The 21,821-nt window shown below is 46.7% G+C and overlaps 2 protein-coding genes and 1 long non-coding RNA gene across 4 annotated transcripts; 2 read left to right on the top strand and 1 right to left on the bottom strand.

The window, feature by feature from the left end:
- Window positions 1-666: 666 nt before the first annotated feature.
- LOC123446653 (tubby-like F-box protein 8) lies at window positions 667-4,009 on the top strand. The gene is made up of 5 exons (XM_045123219.1): window positions 667-943; window positions 1,668-2,247; window positions 2,464-2,551; window positions 2,777-2,909; window positions 3,010-4,009. Exons 2-5 carry the CDS (start codon window positions 1,882-1,884, stop codon window positions 3,779-3,781), a joined length of 1,359 nt encoding a protein of 452 aa, XP_044979154.1. The 5' UTR covers window positions 667-943; window positions 1,668-1,881; the 3' UTR covers window positions 3,782-4,009.
- Window positions 4,010-7,783: 3,774 nt separating this feature from the next.
- Window positions 7,784-16,322, top strand: LOC123446646. The gene is made up of 3 exons (XR_006631419.1): window positions 7,784-7,948; window positions 15,021-15,292; window positions 15,522-16,322. It is a non-coding gene; the product is annotated as an uncharacterized LOC123446646 (long non-coding RNA).
- A 40-nt stretch (window positions 16,323-16,362) lies between these two features.
- LOC123446630 (bZIP transcription factor 12-like) lies at window positions 16,363-19,550 on the bottom strand. 2 transcript variants are annotated; one of them, XR_006631418.1, is made up of 5 exons: window positions 18,645-19,550; window positions 18,456-18,527; window positions 17,643-17,726; window positions 17,536-17,565; window positions 16,605-16,731 (listed from the first exon to the last, which is right to left on the bottom strand). XR_006631418.1 is itself a non-coding variant. In XM_045123206.1 (4 exons), the coding sequence occupies exons 1-4, from the start codon at window positions 19,191-19,193 to the stop codon at window positions 16,651-16,653; spliced, it is 732 nt and encodes a 243-aa protein (XP_044979141.1). In that variant the 5' UTR covers window positions 19,194-19,530; the 3' UTR covers window positions 16,363-16,650. The 2 variants fall into 2 exon arrangements, 1 of the variants encoding a protein (XP_044979141.1); XM_045123206.1 differs by lacking the exon at window positions 17,643-17,726 and having other exon boundaries at window positions 16,363-16,731; window positions 18,645-19,530.
- Between the last annotated feature and the right edge of the window lie 2,271 nt (window positions 19,551-21,821).

Raw genomic sequence — 21,821 nt, 5'->3', positions numbered from 1 at the left:
GCCGTACAGATCAAGTTTTGTAATTTTTTTAAAAAAATAATCACGGAATTGCCTATTTTTCCAACAGTTTTGACTGGTGTTTTGGCAGCACATCGCCTGTTTGCCGACCTTGATACGTTTTTGACTCCCCCACGAGCCCAGCACAAAAAGCAAAAAAAAAAAAAAACACTAGTTTTGACACCGACTTCGTCGGTCCTCCGCGGCGTGCTTGCAAGTTGCAAGGCGTGCATGGCCACACCGATTTTCAGCGCAGACAAGAGCAAACACGACGGTTTCGGCCTAAACCATCATCGATAAGCCGTAGTACCACGTCCAGTCCGGTCCATTCACTCGCCCTGATCTATCTATTTACGGCCGTGCTAGCATGGTCGTCAGCGTGCGGCCGCTATCGCCAGAGCCGAAACCCCGCGCCCACGGCCAGCCGTGCAGTGCACAGCAGAAAGCCCGGCGAAAGCGACGCGACCCGCTTTCCCCGCCGCGGCAGAGCCGGGAGACGTACCAAGGCGAAGGAGGCTGACGCCGTCACGCACCCCGCACCGCTCGTCGGCACACGGCGGGACGGGAGACGGAACGGGCGCAGCGGAGCGGGAACGGAACGGTCAACCGAACGCCCCCACCCGCCGCGTGGACGATAAACAACAAGAGGCACCCACACCACACCCACCCACCCACCTCGTGTGTTGCCCTCCTGCTCCCTCGCCTTTCCTCATCCCCCCCCCCCCCCCCTCCGCTCCGCTCCCTCCCTCCCTCCCTCTTCACAACCACCTCCCCTCACCTCCCCCCTCCATCTTCGCGTGCCCAAGAAAGGGGCCGGAGGCGTGAGCGCGGAGCTGCAGCAGCCGGATCGGATCGGCCACCATTCGCCACCCGAGGCGGCGGCACGGCCGCAGGAACTCCTTCGGATCGGCACCCGAGGCTCGGCTCCAGAGTCAAGCGCTGAGATGTGAGTTGTTTTCGGGGGGGACTTTCGGCTCGAGCTAGCCTTCCTCTGTCCTTGATTCGATTGATTGATGCGCCGGTTTTCGCTACTCGTACCGGGATGTGCGGGGCGAGCTTTTCGGGGCGTTCTCCGTCCGGATCAAGAGCTAGCCCGTGCGTCCGGACGCGGCAGTAAATGCCGTCCCGTCCGCTGAAAATCACCAGTTCTTGGCAAATCTTAATCTTTTGTCCCTTCGTCCGTTAAATTGGTCCATGCAAAGACCATGTTCCCCGGCTTGACTGCCGCGGTAGCGGCTCTCCCTTGCAGATCTTACATACATAAAGTATGATTTTTAGAGATCCCTTCTTGTTCTTGTTATTATATGTTTGTTTACACTCAATCTGGAGTGAAACGGGGGCCTTCTCTGATCTTTCGGCCATCAAACGCCTTATTTCCAAGTTTGTCATGGGATAGCTGTACGAGGATGCGGGATTTCTTTCTCCAAATGTCGCAACATGCCACCGGGGTCGGGGTGCCTGATAGTCCTTCCCTGCCTCGGCTGCATCTTTCTTCTCCTCGCTGCATCCAACGCCATTTTGGATGTGCAGACGACTCTTTTCTCTCCAACACTGCTCAAAATGGAGTGATTTGTTCGTTTCTTTTTTGTTTTGGATTGACGGGATGGAGTGATTTGTTCTTGCCGGACCACTCGCTAAGATTATTCTCTCTCTCTCTCTCTCTCTCGCAGGTACAAGTTGATTATTGCTTCCGTCTAGAAACACTCCAGAGCAATCCCTGCCCTGTTACCGTGATCTGTAATCCCTGTTCCTCAAGTGGAACGGTTTCGGAGCAGTCTAGAAAGGTTATCGGTGACAATTTGGCAGGCTTACGCTTCTTCCAGCTTTGCTTGTTCACCTCGCCACCGCCCAGCACAAAAAGCAAAAAAGAAACCAGCTTAGCAGATGTCGTTCCGCAGCATAGTTCGCGATGTCCGGGATGGTATCGGAAGCCTCTCGAGGCGGAGCTTCGAGGTGACCATCTCCGGCCTGTCCGGTCTCACCGGCCACCACAGGGGCAAGCACCAGAGCACGGTGCACGAGCTCCGCGACGCCGACCTCATAGTGCAGGAGAGCCGCTGGGCTAGCCTCCCGCCGGAACTCCTCCGCGACGTCGTCCGGAGGCTGGAGGCAAGCGAGAGCACCTGGCCTTCCCGCAAGCATGTGGTGTCCTGCGCGGCCGTATGCAAGGCGTGGAGGGAGATGTGCAGGGAGATCGTGACGAGCCCGGAGTTTTGCGGAAAGCTCACCTTCCCCGTATCTCTAAAGCAGGTAAAATTTCCACATCTCCTGATGAAAGCAATCCTTTCACTGAAAAATGCTACTCTACTTACAAAGAATGTTATTTCGTACTACCACCTACAGTGGAATAGTGGATGGCAACATCTGAGGCTGAGAGTGCTAGTTGTCAAGTTGTGTTGCTTATTCTCATACCTCTTTAACTTAAGTCAAGGCATTTGCGCTCACACTTGTTGTTTCTCCCCACAGCCAGGCCCTCGAGATGGAATGATTCAGTGTTTCATAAAGCGAGATAAATCAAAGTCCACTTACCATCTCTACCTATGCCTGAGTAATGGTATGCTATCCTCTTTTCACCTTTACTTAGAAGTATACCATTCCTATGGTCCTATATTCGGCTAACATCGCCTATAAGACTTGTCTGTTGCTGAAAACTAGCTAATATGCTAGTATGAAATCCTCCATTTTGGCCATGATTTTATCTAAATGTTGGCACATGTTTTTATTTTGTGAATTCACAATGTTAAGATGCTGATCTTTTATTTCCTTTATTTTGAATCAGCGGTACTTGCGGAGAATGGCAAATTCCTCTTATCTGCTAAAAGGAACCGCAAGACAACCTGCACAGAATATGTGATCTCAATGGACGCTGAAAACATCTCAAGATCAAGCAGCACCTATATTGGGAAACTGAGGTACTAGTCACACATGTATATTGTAACTATTTTCTTTTGTTGTCATGCATTCACTGGTAATAAAACTAAAACCAACCGTGTTTTGTGTTATCGTCTTCAGGTCAAACTTCCTCGGCACAAAATTCGTAGTGTACGACACGCAGCCCCCCTACAATGGGGCTATAGTTCCTTCAGTTGGACGGAGTAGCCGGAGATTCAACTCCAAGAAAGTGTCTCCCAAGGTGCCATCCGGTAGCTACAACATAGCTCAGGTGTCTTACGAGCTAAATGTTCTTGGCACGAGGGGCCCTAGGCGGATGAATTGCATCATGCACTCCATACCTGCCTCCTCTGTCGAGCCCGGCGGCACAGTCCCTGGGCAGCCTGACCAGATCATGGCCCGAGCCCTAGAGGACTCGTTTCGCAGCATGAGCTCCTTCTCCAAGTCATCCATCATGGACCGGTCCACCGATTTCAGCAGCTCGCGTTATTTCAGCAGCTCCCGGTTTCTTTCGGACATTGCCGGAGGCGCGATAAGCCGTGACGAAGACGGAGAGAACAAGGAGAGGCCGCTGGTGCTCCGCAACAAGGTTCCGAGGTGGCACGAGCAGCTGCAGTGCTGGTGCCTCAACTTCCGCGGCCGCGTGACCATCGCCTCGGTGAAGAACTTCCAGCTGATCGCGGCGCCGAGCCAGCCGCCGCCAGCCCCGGCAGGTGCCCCGACCCCGACCCCGTCGCAGCCTGCCCCGGCGCCGGAGCAGGACAAGATCATCCTGCAGTTCGGCAAGGTGTCCAAGGACATGTTCACCATGGACTACCGCTACCCGCTGTCGGCGTTCCAGGCCTTCGCCATGTGCCTGAGCAGCTTCGACACGAAGCTGGCCTGCGAGTAAATCCGGCTGACGGCGGTAGCTCGTAGGATGCATTTGAGGGGAAGGGAAGAAAAAGTAGACGCGGAGCGCACGCCTTTTGTTTCCGCCTTCATTGTTGCTTTGTTTGTAGTACTAGTAGCTTGGAACTGGACTTGATAGCACGTAATGTCTCGCACGCCATGATCGCTTCCCTTGAAGCTAAGTTTCGTGGAAGCGGTTCCCGGATTTTAACCTAAGGTTCGGCTCCCATGATTGTCTTCGAGCTTTTTCTATGGATGCCTGCTGTCTGGTAAAGAGGAGAAAGAGGTTCGGTGCTCACGTATTTTATACAGCTGTTGGTGTGTTGAGCATGTGTGCTTTGCCATATTCTGCACACTTTTCTCGCATGATTGAAGTCTTCTCCTCGGTCTTTGCCCTTTTGGCATGGCTGGAGTAACATGCACAGTTGTTTTGTCTAATGGGAGAATCATTGCACATGCGCCGTATGTACCTGCCACACTTTCTCATAAGCTTTTGAGTGTTCCATGATCCATCTCCTTTAGGTTATGTTAGTGTGGTACTAGTAGTATAATTTTTGGCAGGTGGGTTGAGCTCTTTCCAGCATGGAGGTAACATTTTGTGCAGTGACAAGAGGTGAGTGTGCTACAGCTAGGAGAAGGAATAAAGTAGCAAAACAGAGGCATCGCATCTGGGCCGGGCCCGTGGTGAGTGTGACTGCATGAGAAGAATACAGCTTTTTCCCTGAAGAAGTTATCATGTGCTCCTCCTACGTGACTGACTGAGCTGGAATGCATAAGTGACAGCGAAATGAACCCACCCACCATCTTTCTTTCTTTCTTTCTTAGATGGACGAGATGATTGAAATACATGGTGCATGGTGATCATCCTCGCTCCTCGGTCTGGGGCAGCAATAGGAGGAAGCTTTCACTGGCTCCCTGGGCGTGTGACAGCGCGCACAACACCAGCACAAGTGTCACATTGTATATCCTGATTGATTGATTGATTAGGTGCGCGGGTGGTCTCAGCACAAACCCACCGGAGCAGATGACAACGGCGATCAAATCAGGCCGGTGAAGGGGCCGGGCACTTTGGGCGTGGGCATCGCGTGCGCCTCTGGATGGAGTTCGATCCGTGCTCGCCATCGTGCGGTGAGACGTTGATTGGCATGTGAGGGCAAATTTCACTGTTTTGATCTTTTTTCCATATGTTTAGTCAGATTTGAGGAATTTTTTTTCAGATCTGACCTTTTTGATACCGTCGGAGATTTTAACGGTAGGGTATAACAACATATCGTCAAAGCTCCTGGCGGCAGGAAAATGGCCTACAGCGCATGTGACCCTACCGCCAAATGGTTCGACGTTAGGCACTCACGTGTACCAGATCTGTAACTTAGAAATCTTTTTTACGATAGACGTGTAACTCTACCGTCGGGGGCCTTGGCGGTAGGTTGTTATACCGTATCGCCCAAGGCTCCGGCGGTAAGAAAATGGTCATATTCGAAGAAGAAAAATCAGTCGAGGTCAGATCCGGTTGAACTTATGTAAAAAGGTCAAAACACGAGATTTTGACGTGAGAGGGGTGGAATCTGAATCTCTCAGTTGAAAGTGGGCGGGAAGGGAATGGATAGACGCGACGCGAGCATCGCCGCCTCGCTATAATTCAGGTGGAATCGTGAAGGGGCGTGGTGGATGTGACGACGCGCGGGCGTGGGCGATATGCCGCTGTGAGAGAGAAGGGCATGGGTTCTGTCTGTCTGCATGTGTAGGAGGAACATAGATGGTGGTGGAATGGGTTGATTCTTTCTTGGTGCAGGGAATCCGTTTTCTGCCTGGTCGTTGTCCTACTGCGGTAACAACTTAATTTTTTTCCTTTTTGATCTGAAAGCACTCCAGTAGAACGACTACCCGCTGCCTCTTTATTACGGTTTCGACGTACAATCGGAAAATAAACGAAACTTGCTCTAGGCAGCCTCTAATATCCTCCACGACGTTCGAGAGTTTAACTAGGGAAAGTGTCTATTTTAAATACTGAATTTGTAGAGGTTAGACGAAATGAATCATCAAATCGGTCAATCGTATCCTAAATTATGTAATTCTTGGCTAAATGACCCCAGCAAATATCAACTGAGATTCATCTGATGGTTCGATCCACTTTAGTTTTTTCATTCAAAATAAAAAAAATCCGTGTGCCGTTGCTTGCTTCCTTGCTGTCCGTCCAGCGTAGTGCGATGCGTGGGTTCAAGAGCTTCCCGTGCCATGCGTGGGGAGCCAGTGTTGTTCGCGTTGGCCGTCGACCCGTCGTGCCGTGCTTGAGCTAGCTATAGATACCTCTGGCTGTTGACCGCATGCATGCTTACCAGCGAGCTAGCTAGCCAGCCGCTGGATGCGCACATGCATGCACAACTGCCGCTGCTACTCTGGCCGCCGTTGACGGAGCTCGCCGCACCACCACTGCTGCTGCTCGCATTGGACATTTAGCCACACCAATGACCCTGTTTGGATACATAGGTTAGAGACCCCACCGCCACCGCTGCTGCTCGTATTGGACATTTAGCCACACCAATGACCTTGTTTGGATCCATAGGTTAGAGTTAAAGTTGGTTAGATTAGACCGAACTAACTCTAAAACATCTAAACGGGAGGGTTAGAGTTGGTTAGATGCATCTAATCCACCCAAAAGAACAAACCCATTCAAAATATGCTTATTTGGGTTAGAGTTAGGTGGAGTTCAGAAAAAATTACTTTTTTCTCTACCTCCACCACACAAAATCCTGGATAAATGAGCCAAATGATTGAAAAAATGCATTTATTAACAGTCTAACCCTACAACCAAACACCTCTTTAGTTAGAGTTAGTTCAGAGTTAGTCTAGAGTTAGGATCTAACTCTAACCGCTAACTGAGTTAGAATATCCAAACAGGGCCAATGTTATTCGTTGCCGTGCCCCAAGGTCGCATATAAGGTCTTTCTCAAAATGACCGAAAAGATTTTGTAGTATCCGTTGAATGGTTTTTAATATACGATGAACATTTTTAAATGTATGATGAACATTTGTGAAAGAGCTGTATAAATATATGTGTCGAACAATTTTTTAATATGGATTTAACATTTTTAATATACCTTGAACAATTTTTGAATACACATTGAATATTGTGTAATATACCACTGAACAAAATTTTAAAATATAGCAAACACTTTATATTCATTGGACAATTTGTAATATACCACTGAACAAACTAAAAAAAATATAGCAAACACTTTATATTCATTGGACAATTTGTAATATACCATTAATATTTTATAACGTGTGATGACTTTTTTGTAATATACCATGAACATTTTAATGAACATTTCGATAACACACGGTGAACTTTGTATATTATGGAGAAAAAGAAACATTAAAATAAAAAAGAAATCATAAAAAAATAGAAGCATAAAAGAAAAATGAAAACGAAAGGAAAAAGAACCATGAAAAAAAGGAAACAAGAAAAATAACGAATGAAAAAAATTGAAGCAACAACACGCAACACACACTCTCGTGAACTGGGCCGGTCCAATCCCGGTCATCCTTTGCCAGGTCAACGATCCTTGTTTGAAAGATGACCCAAAGATTTGATTTAAACCGAAATTGCATAGTTCATGATACAATCGATCGGGGATTTTGACGTTGGGATTCGTTCGACCCGATCTCTACGAATTGAAGGTTTAAAATAAAGTTTTTCCTTTTAACTAGTGATGACTAGTGATGCCCTTGTTTTCCTCTTTTTAAGAGCATTTCGTATTTTTTCAGTAGAGCAAAGTTGTCGCGACTAGCACAGTCTTCGGGCCAGAGGTGCCCGGTCCAATTGGTCGAGAAAATAGGCTCTGTAACACGATTCATCTAGCGAGCGGCCCACCAAAGAGCGACGGTCAGCCTGTACTACTTCTGGCCCACATAACCACCTATCTCTCTCTCTTTCTCCGATCAATGCAACGGGCCGGCCAGGCTGGCACGGTGCTAAAAAGAAATATTTCAAAGGCAGGCGCACACAGAAAACAGAGAGCGCAGACCACGGGGGCAGACTGGAGCGAGGGTTTTGCCAGCGTCGACGGGGTCGGAGAAACCCGAGCCCTCCGTCCGCCACCGGGAGCCCGGGAGGCGTTCCGATCCGCTTGGCCGCCGCCGGCATATCTGCTCCTCCGCCTCAGTGGTAACTTCTCCGCCGCATTGCCCCGTCTCCTACGGCTATTCCCCTCCTTCGATTCCTGCGGATTTCCGGTGGTTGGATGCTCGGTTCCTGTCGATCTCGGCATAGGTTTACTTCCATATTTTGTTTGGTCCATCTGCAGTGTGCCACGCGTTCGTTGTTCGTTGCATGGATTTTTCCCTTGGATTGGCCCGATGATGATTTGGTTGAAACCCCCAACCAAATGCGGGGATGGGTGGATGGATTGATAGATCGGTTCAGATCTGAGCTCGTAATGGGAGCTTGAAGCCCCTGAGATGGCTAATGCGGCGCTGGCTCCTCTGTTCTGCTGTCTGGGTCACCCGGTGCTTCGGCTGAACCTCTGCCACTGACCTAGTGCCGGCCCTTGTTGAGTCCCTCTACTCCTCGTCGTCGTCACCTTTGCCATGGCCTCGCGTCCTCTTTCGGTTCACCCAGACACGCGCCCCAGTGCCAGCTTTGGAGCCCGCTGCGTTAGCCTAAGATGAAACTGAAATCTAAGGGCCATGTCATGATACAGAATTCTCGGTATTTCGTCTGAATCGAACTCTTTCGCGTGGTCACACTGTAGGACTACAGCTTGTGCACATTGTGTTATACTGTTGTGTAGTGTGCAATGGTGGGATGGAATGCCATCTCACAATGTGTGTAACACCTTCCAGCCATATGCACGCACTGCCTGCCTGTCTTCGCCACATGTGTTAAGATATCATGGCATAGGGTCACGCTCTGACAGATGTTACCAGTCAATCACAGGACCATTTTCGTAGTTTCATATTTTTTATTCTGTTTCTTTTACTTTATTTTGTGTCATGTACTCATGTGTCATCATTTACCATTCTTGAAGGCTGGTTGGCTCTTTTGTAGCAAATATGGCATGCTTTTGCTACAGATTTAGTGACCAAACGTCTTTATATGTTTGCTGTTTTTCCTTCTATATCCTTGCCAGTTTAACCTCATGTTACATCCCAGTTAAGATCAGAATAGTAAACTTGTGGCTTTGTACAAAAACTATATTTTGATTATTTCGTGATGATTTATTTTGTTGTACTCTTCTGGATGGTGGTTAGAAACATAATAATGCCTTCTAAAGTGTCTTGCCTGATGATGGAAACTAATATGTAGAGATGGCACATGATATGATCTCTCTCTCTCTCTCTCTCTGCTTGTCTCTTTGTCTGTCTGTCTGTCTGTCTGTCTCTGTCTCTCTCTCTGCGTTGACAACATATCTGCCTTTGTTCATGCCCTTTTGGATGAATTTAAGGTCGTCTCGCATGCCATCAATGAATGCTAAATATATGAACACCTGAAGGCACAAACTTCATTTTCGTATCACAAATTAATCGTACACTTCTGTTTCATACATTTATTTTCAGTTTAGATCTCTATAGATTGGCTTGATGGAAATCCTTCATTTGCATTGCTGTCTCCTATACTTAGATTTGCATTATTGCCATTTGGCTTCTTCAGTTTTCTGAATTTGTTTATTACTGTATGTTTCTAGTATATTTTTGTTTGTTGCTTGGCTTTCCTTTGGCTATTAATAGATTTGCTTTCTTAGTTTGTCTGCTGCAGTTCTACTGTACTATATTTTACCTTGTTACTTGGATTTGCCCTTGGCCCAATGATGATAGTTTGCAGTCTGCAGATTTAATGCCACATCTCCTTGGCTATTTTCCCCTTCGGTTTTCTGGTGGTTTGATTTTATTTCGTAGTTTGTTTGGTCCATTTGTAGTGCACTATATTTTCGCCTGTTGCACGGAGTTTCGCTTGGCTTGGCCCGATGATGATTAGGATGAAACCCCCCTTCGGGGATGGATAGATAGATAGATCAGCTCAGATCTGAGCTTGAAATGGGATCAGCCGTTGCATTCTTATGGTTGAAGCCCCTGAAATGGCTAATGCGGCGCTGGCTTCTCTGTTCTGAGCGCTGAGGCATGTGTCTGGGTCAGCCGTTGCTTCTGCTCAAGCTCTACCACTGACCTAGGGCCGGCCCTTGTTGAGGTCTACCTCTCCTTCCTTCTCCTCGTCGCCGTTGCACAGCTGCCATGTCCTTCTCCTCTTTCGGTTCACCCAGACGCATCCCAGTGCCAGCTTTGGAGCCGCTGCATTAGCCTACTATGCAACTGAAATCTGAGGGCCATGTTGTGATACAGAATTCTCGGTATTTTCGTCTGCATCAAACTCTTTTGCATGATCACACTGTAAAACAGACAGCTTCTGCACATTGTGTTATATTGTAGTGTAGTGTGCAATGGTGGAATGGAATTAACTGGTCTCAGTGAATTAGCGACACCCATCCCTCGCGTGTTAGATATGATGGTATAGGATCACGCTACGGATGTTAACAGTCCATCTGAGGTTCATTTTTGTACATTTATATTCTTATTTCGTTTTTTTACATTATTTTGTGTCACGTGTCATCTCAAGAACTGTTCATTTGCCATTCTTCAATGCAGGTTGGCTCTTTTGTAGGGAATATGGCATGCTTTTGCTACAGAAATAGTATTAAACATCTTTTTATCTGTTTTCTGTATTTCTTTCAGTTACTCTCCTTACCAGTTTAACCTCATATTACATCTTACCCCATTAATAAGATCCTAACTGTGAACTTGTGGCTTTGCACTAAGTTTTGAGTTTTTGACTATATGAGGATGGTATTTTATTTGGGATGATGGTTAGAAGCATGTATTGCCTAATGATGAAAACTAATGTGTAGAGATGGCACATGACATGACCCATTTCTCTCTCTCTCTCTCTCCCTCCCTCCCTCCCTCTCATGTGTGCGTCGGCGCGTGCATTGACAGCAGATCTACCTTACGGGTGAGTTGAAGATCATCTCTTGTGCCATCGACGAATGCTATATGCTTGATGCATTTACACTTCCAGATCTCTATATGCTTGATGCGAACCCTTCCATTGTTCGTTTTGGTCTGTAATGTTTATTAGTGGTTTTAAGTTAGTGTTTTGGTTATCATTTGTGCTTTGAAATTGTCCATGAAATCCTGATACTGGTTCTATACACCAATTAGTAATGCCTTCTACAGTGTATTGCCCAATGATGAAACCTAATATGTAGAGATGGCACATTGCATGCTCCCTCCCTCCCTTGCTTTCTCTCCTCCCACCCCCCTCCCTCTCCCTCCCTCCCTCCCTCCCTACCTCCCTCCCTCAACCTAATCAGTTTTCATCATAATTAAGGTATGTGCTTGATGGATCATTGATGCACAATCAATAACACAAAATCACTCACATCTATGTGCCATGTCTTCAGATATGATGGCAGAGGATCACACTCCCACAGATGATACCTGTTCATCTGAAGATAATTTTCATACATTCATATTATTTCTTTCTTTGTGCTATCGTTATTGTTGTGTCACGTGTCATATGTATCATAGACATTCCATTTGCCATTCTCAGATGCAGGTTGGTTCTTCTGTAGTAAACGCGACATCCACATTTAGTGATCAAATGTCTTGTCTATATTTCTTGATTTTCTTTCTGCTTTGTTATCTGTTTTGTTTTTTTCCTTATGTCTCTTTGCTAAACCTCATTTACACCTTGACCCAATTAATATCCCAATCACGGCCCGTAGCTTGCGCTTAATTTCTATTTTGACAGAATCGCGATGATTCATTTTGTTCTGGATGGTGGATAGAATCATAGAAGTGTTGGATTCTATAATGGATTGCCAAAAGATGAAAACTGAAAATGTAGAGATGGCACTTGGACATGATCCTCTTCTCACCCCCTCTCCCTCCCTCCCTCTGTGTGTGTGTGTGTGTGTGTGTGCATGGATGCATGCAACAGCATGCCTTATGGACAAAAGGGAGATAATATCTTGTGCCATCAATGAATGCTACATCTATGGCACCTGAGGGCATGCTGTTTCTTTTTCATACCGTACACTAATTACCGGCAAAATTTGCATGGATATATTTATTTTCAGCTTCTTCTCTCCAGATCCGTCTGTGTTGGCTTGATGGGGACTTCACTAGTATTGCTGTCTCTTATGTTCAGATTTTATTTTTGTGCATTTGCTGTGATTTCATCTGATTATGATTAAGTTTGCTCTGTTGATTTTTCATTACTTTTGCAGTAACTTCTTAGCTTATTTTGCTTTTAACCTCAGCAGAGGAAAATCTTTGGTATTTCATGATTTATCACGAGCAATTACTGTTGTAAAACAGCTTGCATTTGAGTTCCAATCTCGAAGTGGTAGCCCTGTACCAGGGTGAAGGTTTGGCCAAAGCATTGTTGTTTTCACTCTAGTGTTTATTAGTGGTTCCAAGTTAGTACTCCCTCCGCCCCACAATATAAGATGTTTTTGCAAGCTATGTTAGCTTGCAAAAAAGTCTTATATCATGGGACGGGAGCATTATTTTGGGTGAGGGAGCATTCCTTCTCTCCCTCTCTCTCTCTCTCTCTCTCTCTCACACACACACACACACACACGCGCGCGCGCGCGCACACGCACACGCACACGCATGATATAAGACTTTTTTGCATTATTACCATTTGGTTTCTTCACTTTTGTGAATTTGCTTGTTTCATTTGGTCATCGTCAGGTTTGTTCTTTAATTTGTTTGTTATGTTTCTAGTACCTTTTGTTGTTGTTGTTTGCCTTCGCTTTGGCTATTTGATCTGATCGATCTTGGTATAGTTTTGTTTTCTTGGTTTATTTTGCAGCACATTTACTGCTATATATTTTGCTTGTTACTTGGATTTGCACTTGGCCCAATGATGATTATGATGACCCCCCCTCCCCTGCATGCATCAATGCATGGATGGATCGGCTTAGTTCTGATCTCCAAACAGGGCCAGCCGTTGCATTCGCAAAGTTGAAGCCCCTGAAATGGCTAATGCAGCACTGTCTTCTCTGTTCTGGGCGCTGAGGCATGTGTCTTGGCTCTTGGCTTAGCTGTTGCTTCAGCTGAAGCTTTGCCACTGACTTTTTGCCGGCCCATACTGCTGGTGCTACCTCTCCTTCCTTCCCTTCCGGCTCATGTGTCACTCTGGTGACACCGCTGTCGTCGTCGCCGTCATCTTTGCCATCGTCGTCTTGTGTCCTCTATAGTCTATGCCCACCCAGACACGCCCCAGTGCCAGCTTTGGGGCCCGCTGCATTAGCCTATGATGAAACTGAAATCTGAGGGCCATGTTGTAATACATAATTCTCGGTACTTTCATCTGAATCAAACTTTTTGCGCGGGCTCACTGTCAAACGGACAGCTTGCACATGTATGCGCAATGGTGGAATGCCACTTCGCAATGTGTGGAACAGTTCATCCGGGCATGCGTGCACTGCCTGCCTGTCTTTGCCAATATCTAGGCTAGTTATTGGTAAGATAATTTTCGATATCACTGAATCAGCCACACCCATATTTGATGTGTTACTTCCTCTGTTCCTAAATATAAGCCTTTTTAGAGATTTCACTATGGACTAAACCTGGGCATGCCCTGGGCCAGGCTTGAGAAAGCCCGAATTGAAAATCCCAAGCTCGAGCCCGGCCCGTCCTGGGCCAAAAAATCAAATATTCAGGTCTGAGCCTGGCCTGAATAGACTAAAAAGATGGATTTCGGGCCGGGCCGGGCCGGGCCTTTGTGTAAAATGGCTTTTTTCTCAAGCAGGAGCCTGGCCTGAAATGACTATCGGTGTTTTTGCACTGCACTGTTAGTATATTTTCTCTTGCTTGGATTTACCATTGGCCCCATGATGATCAGTTAACTGAAGAATAGATGACTTAAGTTGTCCTTATATGCGTCTGCCCTTTGCATTTGCAAGGTCTAAGCTCTTGGAATGGCTAATGGCGGTGTTGGCTTTTCTGTTCTAGGCGCTGGAGCATGCTCCGGGAAAATGGGAATCGGGTGAAAACTGACAGATGAACCTGCTGCTCATTTGGAAGGATCATCTCTCTGCTTCCACTCTTTTCTTTCTTTCATTCATTCTTTGTGCTTGTTGTCGCTTCTTCTGTGGTTGTCATTGCAATGGTTGTGCTATGCGGGTTTTTTAGCGATCCATTTGAGATAAACCCAGTCACAGCATTGAAGCCTCTGCCGCATTAACATGTGATGAAATGCATGCCTTTTTGAGATCTGAGGGCCATCTTTGCATGGGCGTGCTATAAAACGATCAGTATATAGGGATGTAAATGGCGCCGCAAAACCCTTTTTTTTTGCTAGCTCGGTAGTTTATTATCCCAGAAAAAAAAACTTTCTTGAACTGTTAGATCGATAATAAGTAGGCTTGAGTGGCTTAAACGGTGCGCCGCTTACATCCCCATCAGTATACATACCTTGTCTTTTATTGCAGTATATTATTGTATAATGCACAATGGTGGACTCGACTGCATGCCTGCTCTGCTTCTCTGCTTCCATTTGCCTGATGATTGATTGACAGACACTAGGTCACTAACGTCGCTTCACTTTACCGAGTGCTGCCCGTTGTGGTGGGTTTGAGAGATAATGGATGCCGGATCAAATATTGTGCTATCCGTGGCGCGCTATCCCCTGTATCCGAGTGCGTGTCATTTCTATTGCTTTCATGCTTGTTCAGATCCTGTTGATGAGTCACAAGCCTCGTTGAATCAGAATCTTTGAGAAAACAAGATGTTTATAACTTTATTACCATATCTTTTCCCAAATAGAATTGATGCGTTTCCTGCTAAGATGCAAAGTGCAGGTGGGCATAATGTGATCAGACATGTTTGGGTCCCTGTGTTTGTTAGCTCGTTTGCTGTGTTGTATTGTGAATGGTCATACTTATTGGCTGCATTAGATTCACATCTTCACCAAATCACTATTCTATGGCTGTCTCCTCGGCTGTCCCGACGGCTCTGCAGCATCTATCAAGAGCATCCTCCTGTGCCATCCTTGAATGCCGCAGCCACATGTTGGTTTTCCAGCAGTCTGTTAAACAGGACATGCTTTCCAGTTACAAATTCAGGAATTGTAACATCATGTTTATCCTTGCGGTTCGATTTAGACGACGAGATAAATTCAGACCGTATCTGAATTTGATATTAAATCGAATTATTGTTGCATCCTGATGAAGAGGGCGCGCAGGCAGGATCATGGGGCCACCTCCTCCGACAGAGCCTGTCAAGCAGTCCATAATCTGTTGTGCAGGAGCAGCCAGCCAAATGAAGAATCGCGCTTTGCCTTCGGACTTTCTTCAGCGCGATGTTTGGGCTGTGGTAAATGAAGCGTGCAGTGTGTAGGCAGGGAGAGCTGGCAGTGTAAATAGGCTTGGCAGAAAAAGCTTCCATGAGATGGTATCTCGCTCGTGGCCTAACAGACCGAATGCCCTCTGCCAGTTCCCTGATTGTAAGTAAATCATCAGCCGAAGCTTGGGTGTTGATATAGTACTCCCTCCGTTCCAAAATTCTCGTCTTAGGTTTGTCTAGGAATAGATGTATCTAAATATTAAAATATGGCTAGACAAACCTAAGACAAAAATTTTAGGACCGAGGGACTATTTTGTAAGCTTCTCATCCAGTTTCCTCCAGATAATCAATCTATCTTTGACTGAGATGTTTTTTTCTCTTGTGGACAGCGTGAACAAAGTCAGGAGCCGTATTTCTGAGAGCTTCAAGAGTCAGCCATTTTTTTTTATTTGGATGCAGTGATTGGTACGAGCTGTTGTTACTGATTGGATGGATGTCACTTTTGTACCAACGCAGAGGGAGGGAGCGGACGAGAACCCTTCTCACAAGCCACCAGCGTGCTGTAGCTAATTTCACATCCAAGTGCCACCCCGCCGTCACAAGCCATCTGACCGTCCATTATACCAGCGTGTTGTACTAGTCATTTTGTAGCTCGCAGTTCATGCATTTTACTGTGCATTGCAGGGTTTCTTGTTGGGTAGATAAGCCATCTACATATGTTGGAGAAGCTTGTGGATCTAGACTGCAACTGCAATGCAAGACGAGAATGTTCATGTTAGCGCATTTCGCTGATTCTTCATCGTCTTCTTTTCCATTGCTTTTGTTGAGCTGCTTACATTTTACTCCTGCATGCCATTCTGCATCTAGCCATTTGTAACATTTTCACAATAATAATGTTTGCGCTATCACCAACCGATGCTTCTTCATGGAGACGGGGCCTACTGTTTGACAATTGGCATGCATAGGCCCAACGAAATACAGTAGCCAATAAGATACTATGAACTGATGATTTTCAAACTGTAACGAGGCGTCGTCACCAATATGATACTGTCCATATGCAGCGGGCTCAAAATCTGCACACGGATGATTTTCCATTGGAATGTGGCGAAGAAACTATAAATGATGCAAACTGAACACAAACAAACAGCTTTGGCTGGCTGCTCAAGTCTCTTCAAATGTCAGTTTCAAAAGAAGAAGAAAAAAAAAGGTCTCTTCAAATGTCTTTGTAACTGAGGCAACTCTAGTCTAAGTTTTATGCAAGCATGCTTATTCTGGTTTGTACATACATACGAGCCACAATGACAGCAAAATTAAATAGCTGACCACACACCGATCCTGAATGGCGTGAACTCTCCGACCACGCACAGAACCTTTGTCTACATCTCTTCTTCTTTTGAGCTAGAGTCCTTCACCTAACAGGTCTTACTGCTTCCGACGACTAGGGTAAACAGAAAGCAAAAGAAGAAATTCTGTAACTGTAAGGGAATAACAACAGAGCTTGCGGACTGTGGTTACTTTCTACCATTCCATCGAATTGGTCCTCCTAAGATCCTGCGATGGTTTTTTCCTCACGACAACTTGAAATGCCTGTTCCTTGAGCTGCATAAACACAAAATACTTCTAATAAATGATGTTGAAAAGCAACTGTCACTCCATGTTTGGATTGCCGAGCAGCAAATTAGGGCCTTTCCTATTCGCAGGATTTCCAGAAAGTAGGGATGAGGAAAATGCAAGATTATAGTGCCATGACATCTTCAATCCTACAGGATTTGTGTGGATTTTTAATTGTCCATAGGAAAAACATAGGATTCTTTCCAACTGGTTGGAGTGGATGCAAATTCTTCTATGACTTCTAGTACAAATGAATCCTAAAGGAAAAATCATATGGTTTGCAATCTTGCGAATGAAACAACCCACATAGAAATAATCCGTAAGGATTAGAATCCTCCAAAATTCACTGGGAATGCTTTGAATCAAAGAGCCTTAAGCTATGATAGCAAAAAAATGATATGATTCTTGGTAGTAGAGACATGGGAAATACAATTTGACCAATTCATGCACGAATCCATTATTGAAAGGCCTTTGTGCACATGGATTTTAATGTGTATAGAGGATGTAGGGCTAATGTTGTTATCGTTATCTGCCTATAGGCACCAAGCACAGGTGACAACATATAATGCTTCAACTTGACAAGTGTTCCAGGGTGAAATACTTTCCAAATTTTGGGCAGACCATCTTTAAAAGAAAATACTCTTGTACATATCTCTGGGCAAACAGGGGGAACAAAGATAGGGAGTAATGAAATCTACGAAAATATACTTGACACAGTCATCCATATATGTTAAAGTAACTTGCTAAGTCTAAACATGTTTTGTAAGCAATAATGTTTTGCCAAGAACCTACCTCATTAAGCCTCTTCTCGTTTTGCTCCTCCTGCAACAGAATAATAATAGAAACAATTCAGCAGAAGGTCGGTCGTACAACCAACAGTTAAAGATGAAGGCACATACAGACAGCCAGGTGCATGAAAGAGGTAATTAGTCTCCAGTATAATTTTTCCAAGATACTTTGACACATAACTTTGGTGGGTTATCCTGGTGATGACAGTATGACATTGACATGAGTAAAAAGCCCAAACCATGACAGATGAACCAATGAGCAAAGATATGGGCTGCAATATAACTCTTGGCACTAAAAAAAAGTGTCAAACCCAGAAAATACACCTCACTGCCAAACCCAGTTGCCCCATGGAAACATGTACCACTTCATAATTCATAATGCGGCAACAAGCAAAGAAACCAGATCAGGTCTATGATGCAATGGTGACGAAAGACTAAACACCCTTTTTAAGGTATCTATCGCTTACTATCATAATTCATACGCATTCCTCAAAAACTAAGAACAGAAAATAGAAAATATATAATAGCTTGCTATACTTATGTGAAAGAGCTGACATATTTGGTACTCCCTCCGTCCGGAAATACTTGTCATAGGAATGGATGTATCTAGATGTATTTTAGTTCTAGATACATCCATTTGTATCTATTTCTGTGACAAGTAATTTCGGACCGAGGAATTATGTGATTGTAAATATAACCATTTTAAAATGATCATAGATATATCAATCATACATTGCCCTAGTTGACCTAGTTCCATAATCACAGTGCACCCACATGCTCAATCTTAATGAAGCTAACTGACTGTTCGGCCATCAAACGCTTGAAGGTAATCATAGGCTCATAGTGTCATGGTATGCATACTCAATAGTCAATACCCAGAATCCATAACTTCCATTCCAAACCAAGGTAGAACAAGAAACATACCTGTTCTCTAAGCAGTTCGGCATGTTCCTCCTCAAGCTGTGTGACCTGTGCCTCCAGTTCTGCGATGTAAGCCTACATCCGAAACCAAATGAAAGCGTCAAATTTCACACTCAATTGTGCAACTGAGACAAAGGTCAAACCGGTGCAAAATGCATCAAAATTGTCCCCCCATGAGACATTTGGCGTAACCTGCTTCCTCTCCCTGGACCTGGCCGCAGATTCGCGGTTCTTGATCATGCGCTTCTGCCGCTGCGTGGCCGCGCGGTCCATGGGGTCCATCAGGGCCCTCTTCCTCGCCCTTCCGCCGGCGCCGCCACCTCGTCGCCGCCCTCCCGCCACGCCCGCCCCCACATCGGGGAACCCTACCGCCATGTTCCCCTCCACGGCGGTAACCATGCCGTCATCCTCCCTGGCCAGGAAATCCTCCAGGGTCATGACGGCGGCGCCGCCCGCTTCGCCGCCCCCGCCGCCGGCGGGGGGAGGAGCGGGAGCGGGGGCGGAGAGGCCCCCGGTGGCCGAGATCTCCTTCCAGACCTCCTCGGCCGTCCGGCGGGCGGCGGGCTCCGGCGCGGGGGCGGGGTCCCCGGCGCCGGACGGGGGCGCCTCGCCGTATATGTTGCGGAGGATGTCGTCCATGTTCATGGATCCGATGCCGCTGGCGCTCCTGAAGCGCGCGAGATCGGAGGTGCCGGACGGCGGCGGCTGCGACGACGCGGCCATCACCCGCGACGATGCCATGCGCTGGCGGCCCGCGGCCCGGTGGGCGCCCCGGCGGCCGGCGCCGCGGGGCTGTCGCTGTCTCCCCCCCTCCCTCGCCTCTCCTCTCCTGTGCTGGTGCTGTTGGCTTGGATTTTTTTTAGGCCCTGAGAGTGGGAAGGTTTCGGGGGGAGGTGGAAAGGAAAAGGGAGGGAGGGGGGAAAGCTCTGGAGGCGAGACGTGGGGAAACGATGGAGGCGGGGAGGGAGGGCTCTGTGACTGTGACTGTCTATGGCGGATTGGAGACGGAGGCGGAGGCGAAAGCTCCGTGCTTTTTGCCAGTGTGTGCGGTGTGCGCACCGCAGCGTAGCGCTGCTTTCCGCGTGAGCTCTGGATGGCTGACTTCACCTTTTTCTTTCCTCTTTTGTGGCTAGTTAAACACAGCCGCAATAATTGAAGCAAGCCTTAACACGGAATCACAGGCTTGTTACTACAAGGATAAACATCGCTTATCCTAAAACAAATATCACACCGGCACGAGCCTTTTTGTACATTTCCCTTGCATGTCTTCCTTTCGTACCGGTCAAATTATTATGTGTTATCTCTCTTGACACGTAATGCCACAAGAGTTTGATGAGAATAGAGTCCAAATCCATGATAAGGAAGAGATAAACCAGCCCCTAGTGCATTGGAATAAGTTTTCACTAAGGCCCATAAGGTTTGAGAAGGAAATAACACAAGGTGAAAAGAGTTTTCAAATGGGAAGATGGAATACTACTTCACTATCAATTTCGGTCAAACCTTTAGGTTTTGAGCCTGCCTCCTTCCCTCCCTTCCCTCCTATATATAGTGAGGTTTTAAGGCTGATTTGAGACAACTTTTGCCACGGCAGCCCGACCACATACCTCCACGATTTTTCCTCTAGATCGCGTTTCTGCGGAGCTCGGGCGGAGCCCGGCTGAGATTAGATCACCACCAACCTCCGGAGCGCCGTCACGCTGCCGGAGAACTCATCTACCTCTCCGTCTCTCTTGTTGGATCAAGAAGGCCAAGATCATCGTCGAGCTGTACGTGTGCTGAACGCGGAGGTGTCGTCCGTTCGGCACTAGATCGGAGCGGATCGTGGGACGGATCACGGGACGGTTCGTGGGACGGTTCGCGGGGCGGATCGAGGGACGTGAGGACGTTCCACTACATCAACCGCGTTTCTTAACGCTTATGTTGTGCGATCTACAAGGGTACGTAGATCGGAAATCCCCTCTCGTAGATGGACATCACCATGATAGGTCTTCGTGCGCGTTGGAAAATTTTTGTTTTCCATGCGACGTTCCCCAACACCCACGTGGCACCACCGCCCCCAATCTCAGCTCTATATCTTTCGTTTCGCCTAGAAAAAAAATCAGAGAGAAGGTTTCATCACGTTTTGCGATACGGAGGCGCCGCCACATCCTGTTCTTCATCTGGAGGGCAGATCTGGAGTCCGTTTCGGGCTCCGGTGAGGGGAAATCGTCGCCATCGTCATTATCAACCTTTCTCCATCGACAATTCCATGATGCTCTTCATCGTTCGTGAGTAATCTCATCGTAGAATTGCTGGACGGTGATGAATTGGATGAGATCTATCATGTAATCGAGTTAGTTCTTGACGGGGATTGATCCCTAGTATCCACTATGTTCTAGATTGATGTTGCTACTACTTGGCTATGTTTAATGCTTGTCACTAGGGCCCGAGTGACATGATTTCAGATCTGAACCTATTATGTTGTCGCCAATATATGTGTGTTTTAGATCCTATCTTGCAAGTTGTAGTCACCTACTATGTGTTATGACCCGGCAACCCCGGAGTGACAATAGTCGGAACTACTCGCGGAGATGACCATAGTATGAGGATTTCATGTATTCACCGCGTGTTAATGCGTTGGTTCGGTTCTTTATTAAAAGGAGAACCTTAATATCCTGTAGTTTCCATTAGGACCCCGCTGCTACGGGAGAGATGGACAATAGATGTCATGCAAGTTCTTTTCCCTAAGCACGTATGACTACATACAGAATACATGCCTACATTAGATTGACGAACGACAGTGAAAGGACGTGGATGTCGCCTAGAGGGGGGGTGATACGTCTCAAACGTATCTATAATTTTTGATGGTTTCACGCTGTTATCTTGTCTTCTTTGGTTGTTTTATGTACCTTTTATATCTTTTTTGGTATTAACTTATTAATTCAGTGCCAAGTGCCAGTTCCTGTTTTTTCCGTGTTTTTGACTCTTTTCAGATCTGATTTTGGAACGGAGTCCAAACGAAAGAAAAACCCCGAAATGATTTTTCCCGAACGGAAGAAGACCAGGGGGCTTTTGGGCCAAGCCAGGTGGGCTCCAGGGAGCCCACAAGCCCCCACTCCGCCACCAGGGGGAGGCGGCGGTGGGCAGGCTTGTGGCCTCCCTGGCCGCCCCCTAACCTAGGTTTTTGGCCTATAAATTCCCAAATATTCCGCAAAAAATCAGGGGAGCCTCGAAAATACTTTTCCGCCGCCACAAGCTTCCGTGTCCGTGAGATCTCATCTGGAGACCCTTCTCGGCACCCTGCCGGAGGGGACTTTGGAGTTGGGGGCTTCTTCATCATCATCATCGCCCCTCCAATGACTCATGAGTAGTTCACTTCAGACATACGGG

This window comes from Hordeum vulgare, chromosome 1H (genome assembly GCF_904849725.1).
Source record: "Hordeum vulgare subsp. vulgare chromosome 1H, MorexV3_pseudomolecules_assembly, whole genome shotgun sequence".
Classification (NCBI taxonomy): Eukaryota; Viridiplantae; Streptophyta; class Magnoliopsida; order Poales; family Poaceae; genus Hordeum; species Hordeum vulgare.
Note: the sequence above shows the minus strand (reverse complement) of the source record. Positions and strands in the feature narration are given on the sequence as shown.

Coding starts and splice junctions, on each gene's coding strand:
- LOC123446630 (XM_045123206.1), bottom strand. CDS start 19,193: ATGGCATCGTCGCGGGTGATGGCCGCGTCGTCGCAGCCGCCGCCGTCC. Junction 18,528..18,644: donor GGTCCAGGGAGAGGAAGCAG/GTTACGCCAAAT, acceptor TTTCGGATGTAG/GCTTACATCGCAGAACTGGA. Junction 16,732..17,535: donor ACGAGAAGAGGCTTAATGAG/GTAGGTTCTTGG, acceptor GTGTTTATGCAG/CTCAAGGAACAGGCATTTCA.
- LOC123446653 (XM_045123219.1), top strand. CDS start 1,882: ATGTCGTTCCGCAGCATAGTTCGCGATGTCCGGGATGGTATCGGAAGC. Junction 2,552..2,776: donor CTACCTATGCCTGAGTAATG/GTATGCTATCCT, acceptor ATTTTGAATCAG/CGGTACTTGCGGAGAATGGC. Junction 2,910..3,009: donor ACCTATATTGGGAAACTGAG/GTACTAGTCACA, acceptor TATCGTCTTCAG/GTCAAACTTCCTCGGCACAA.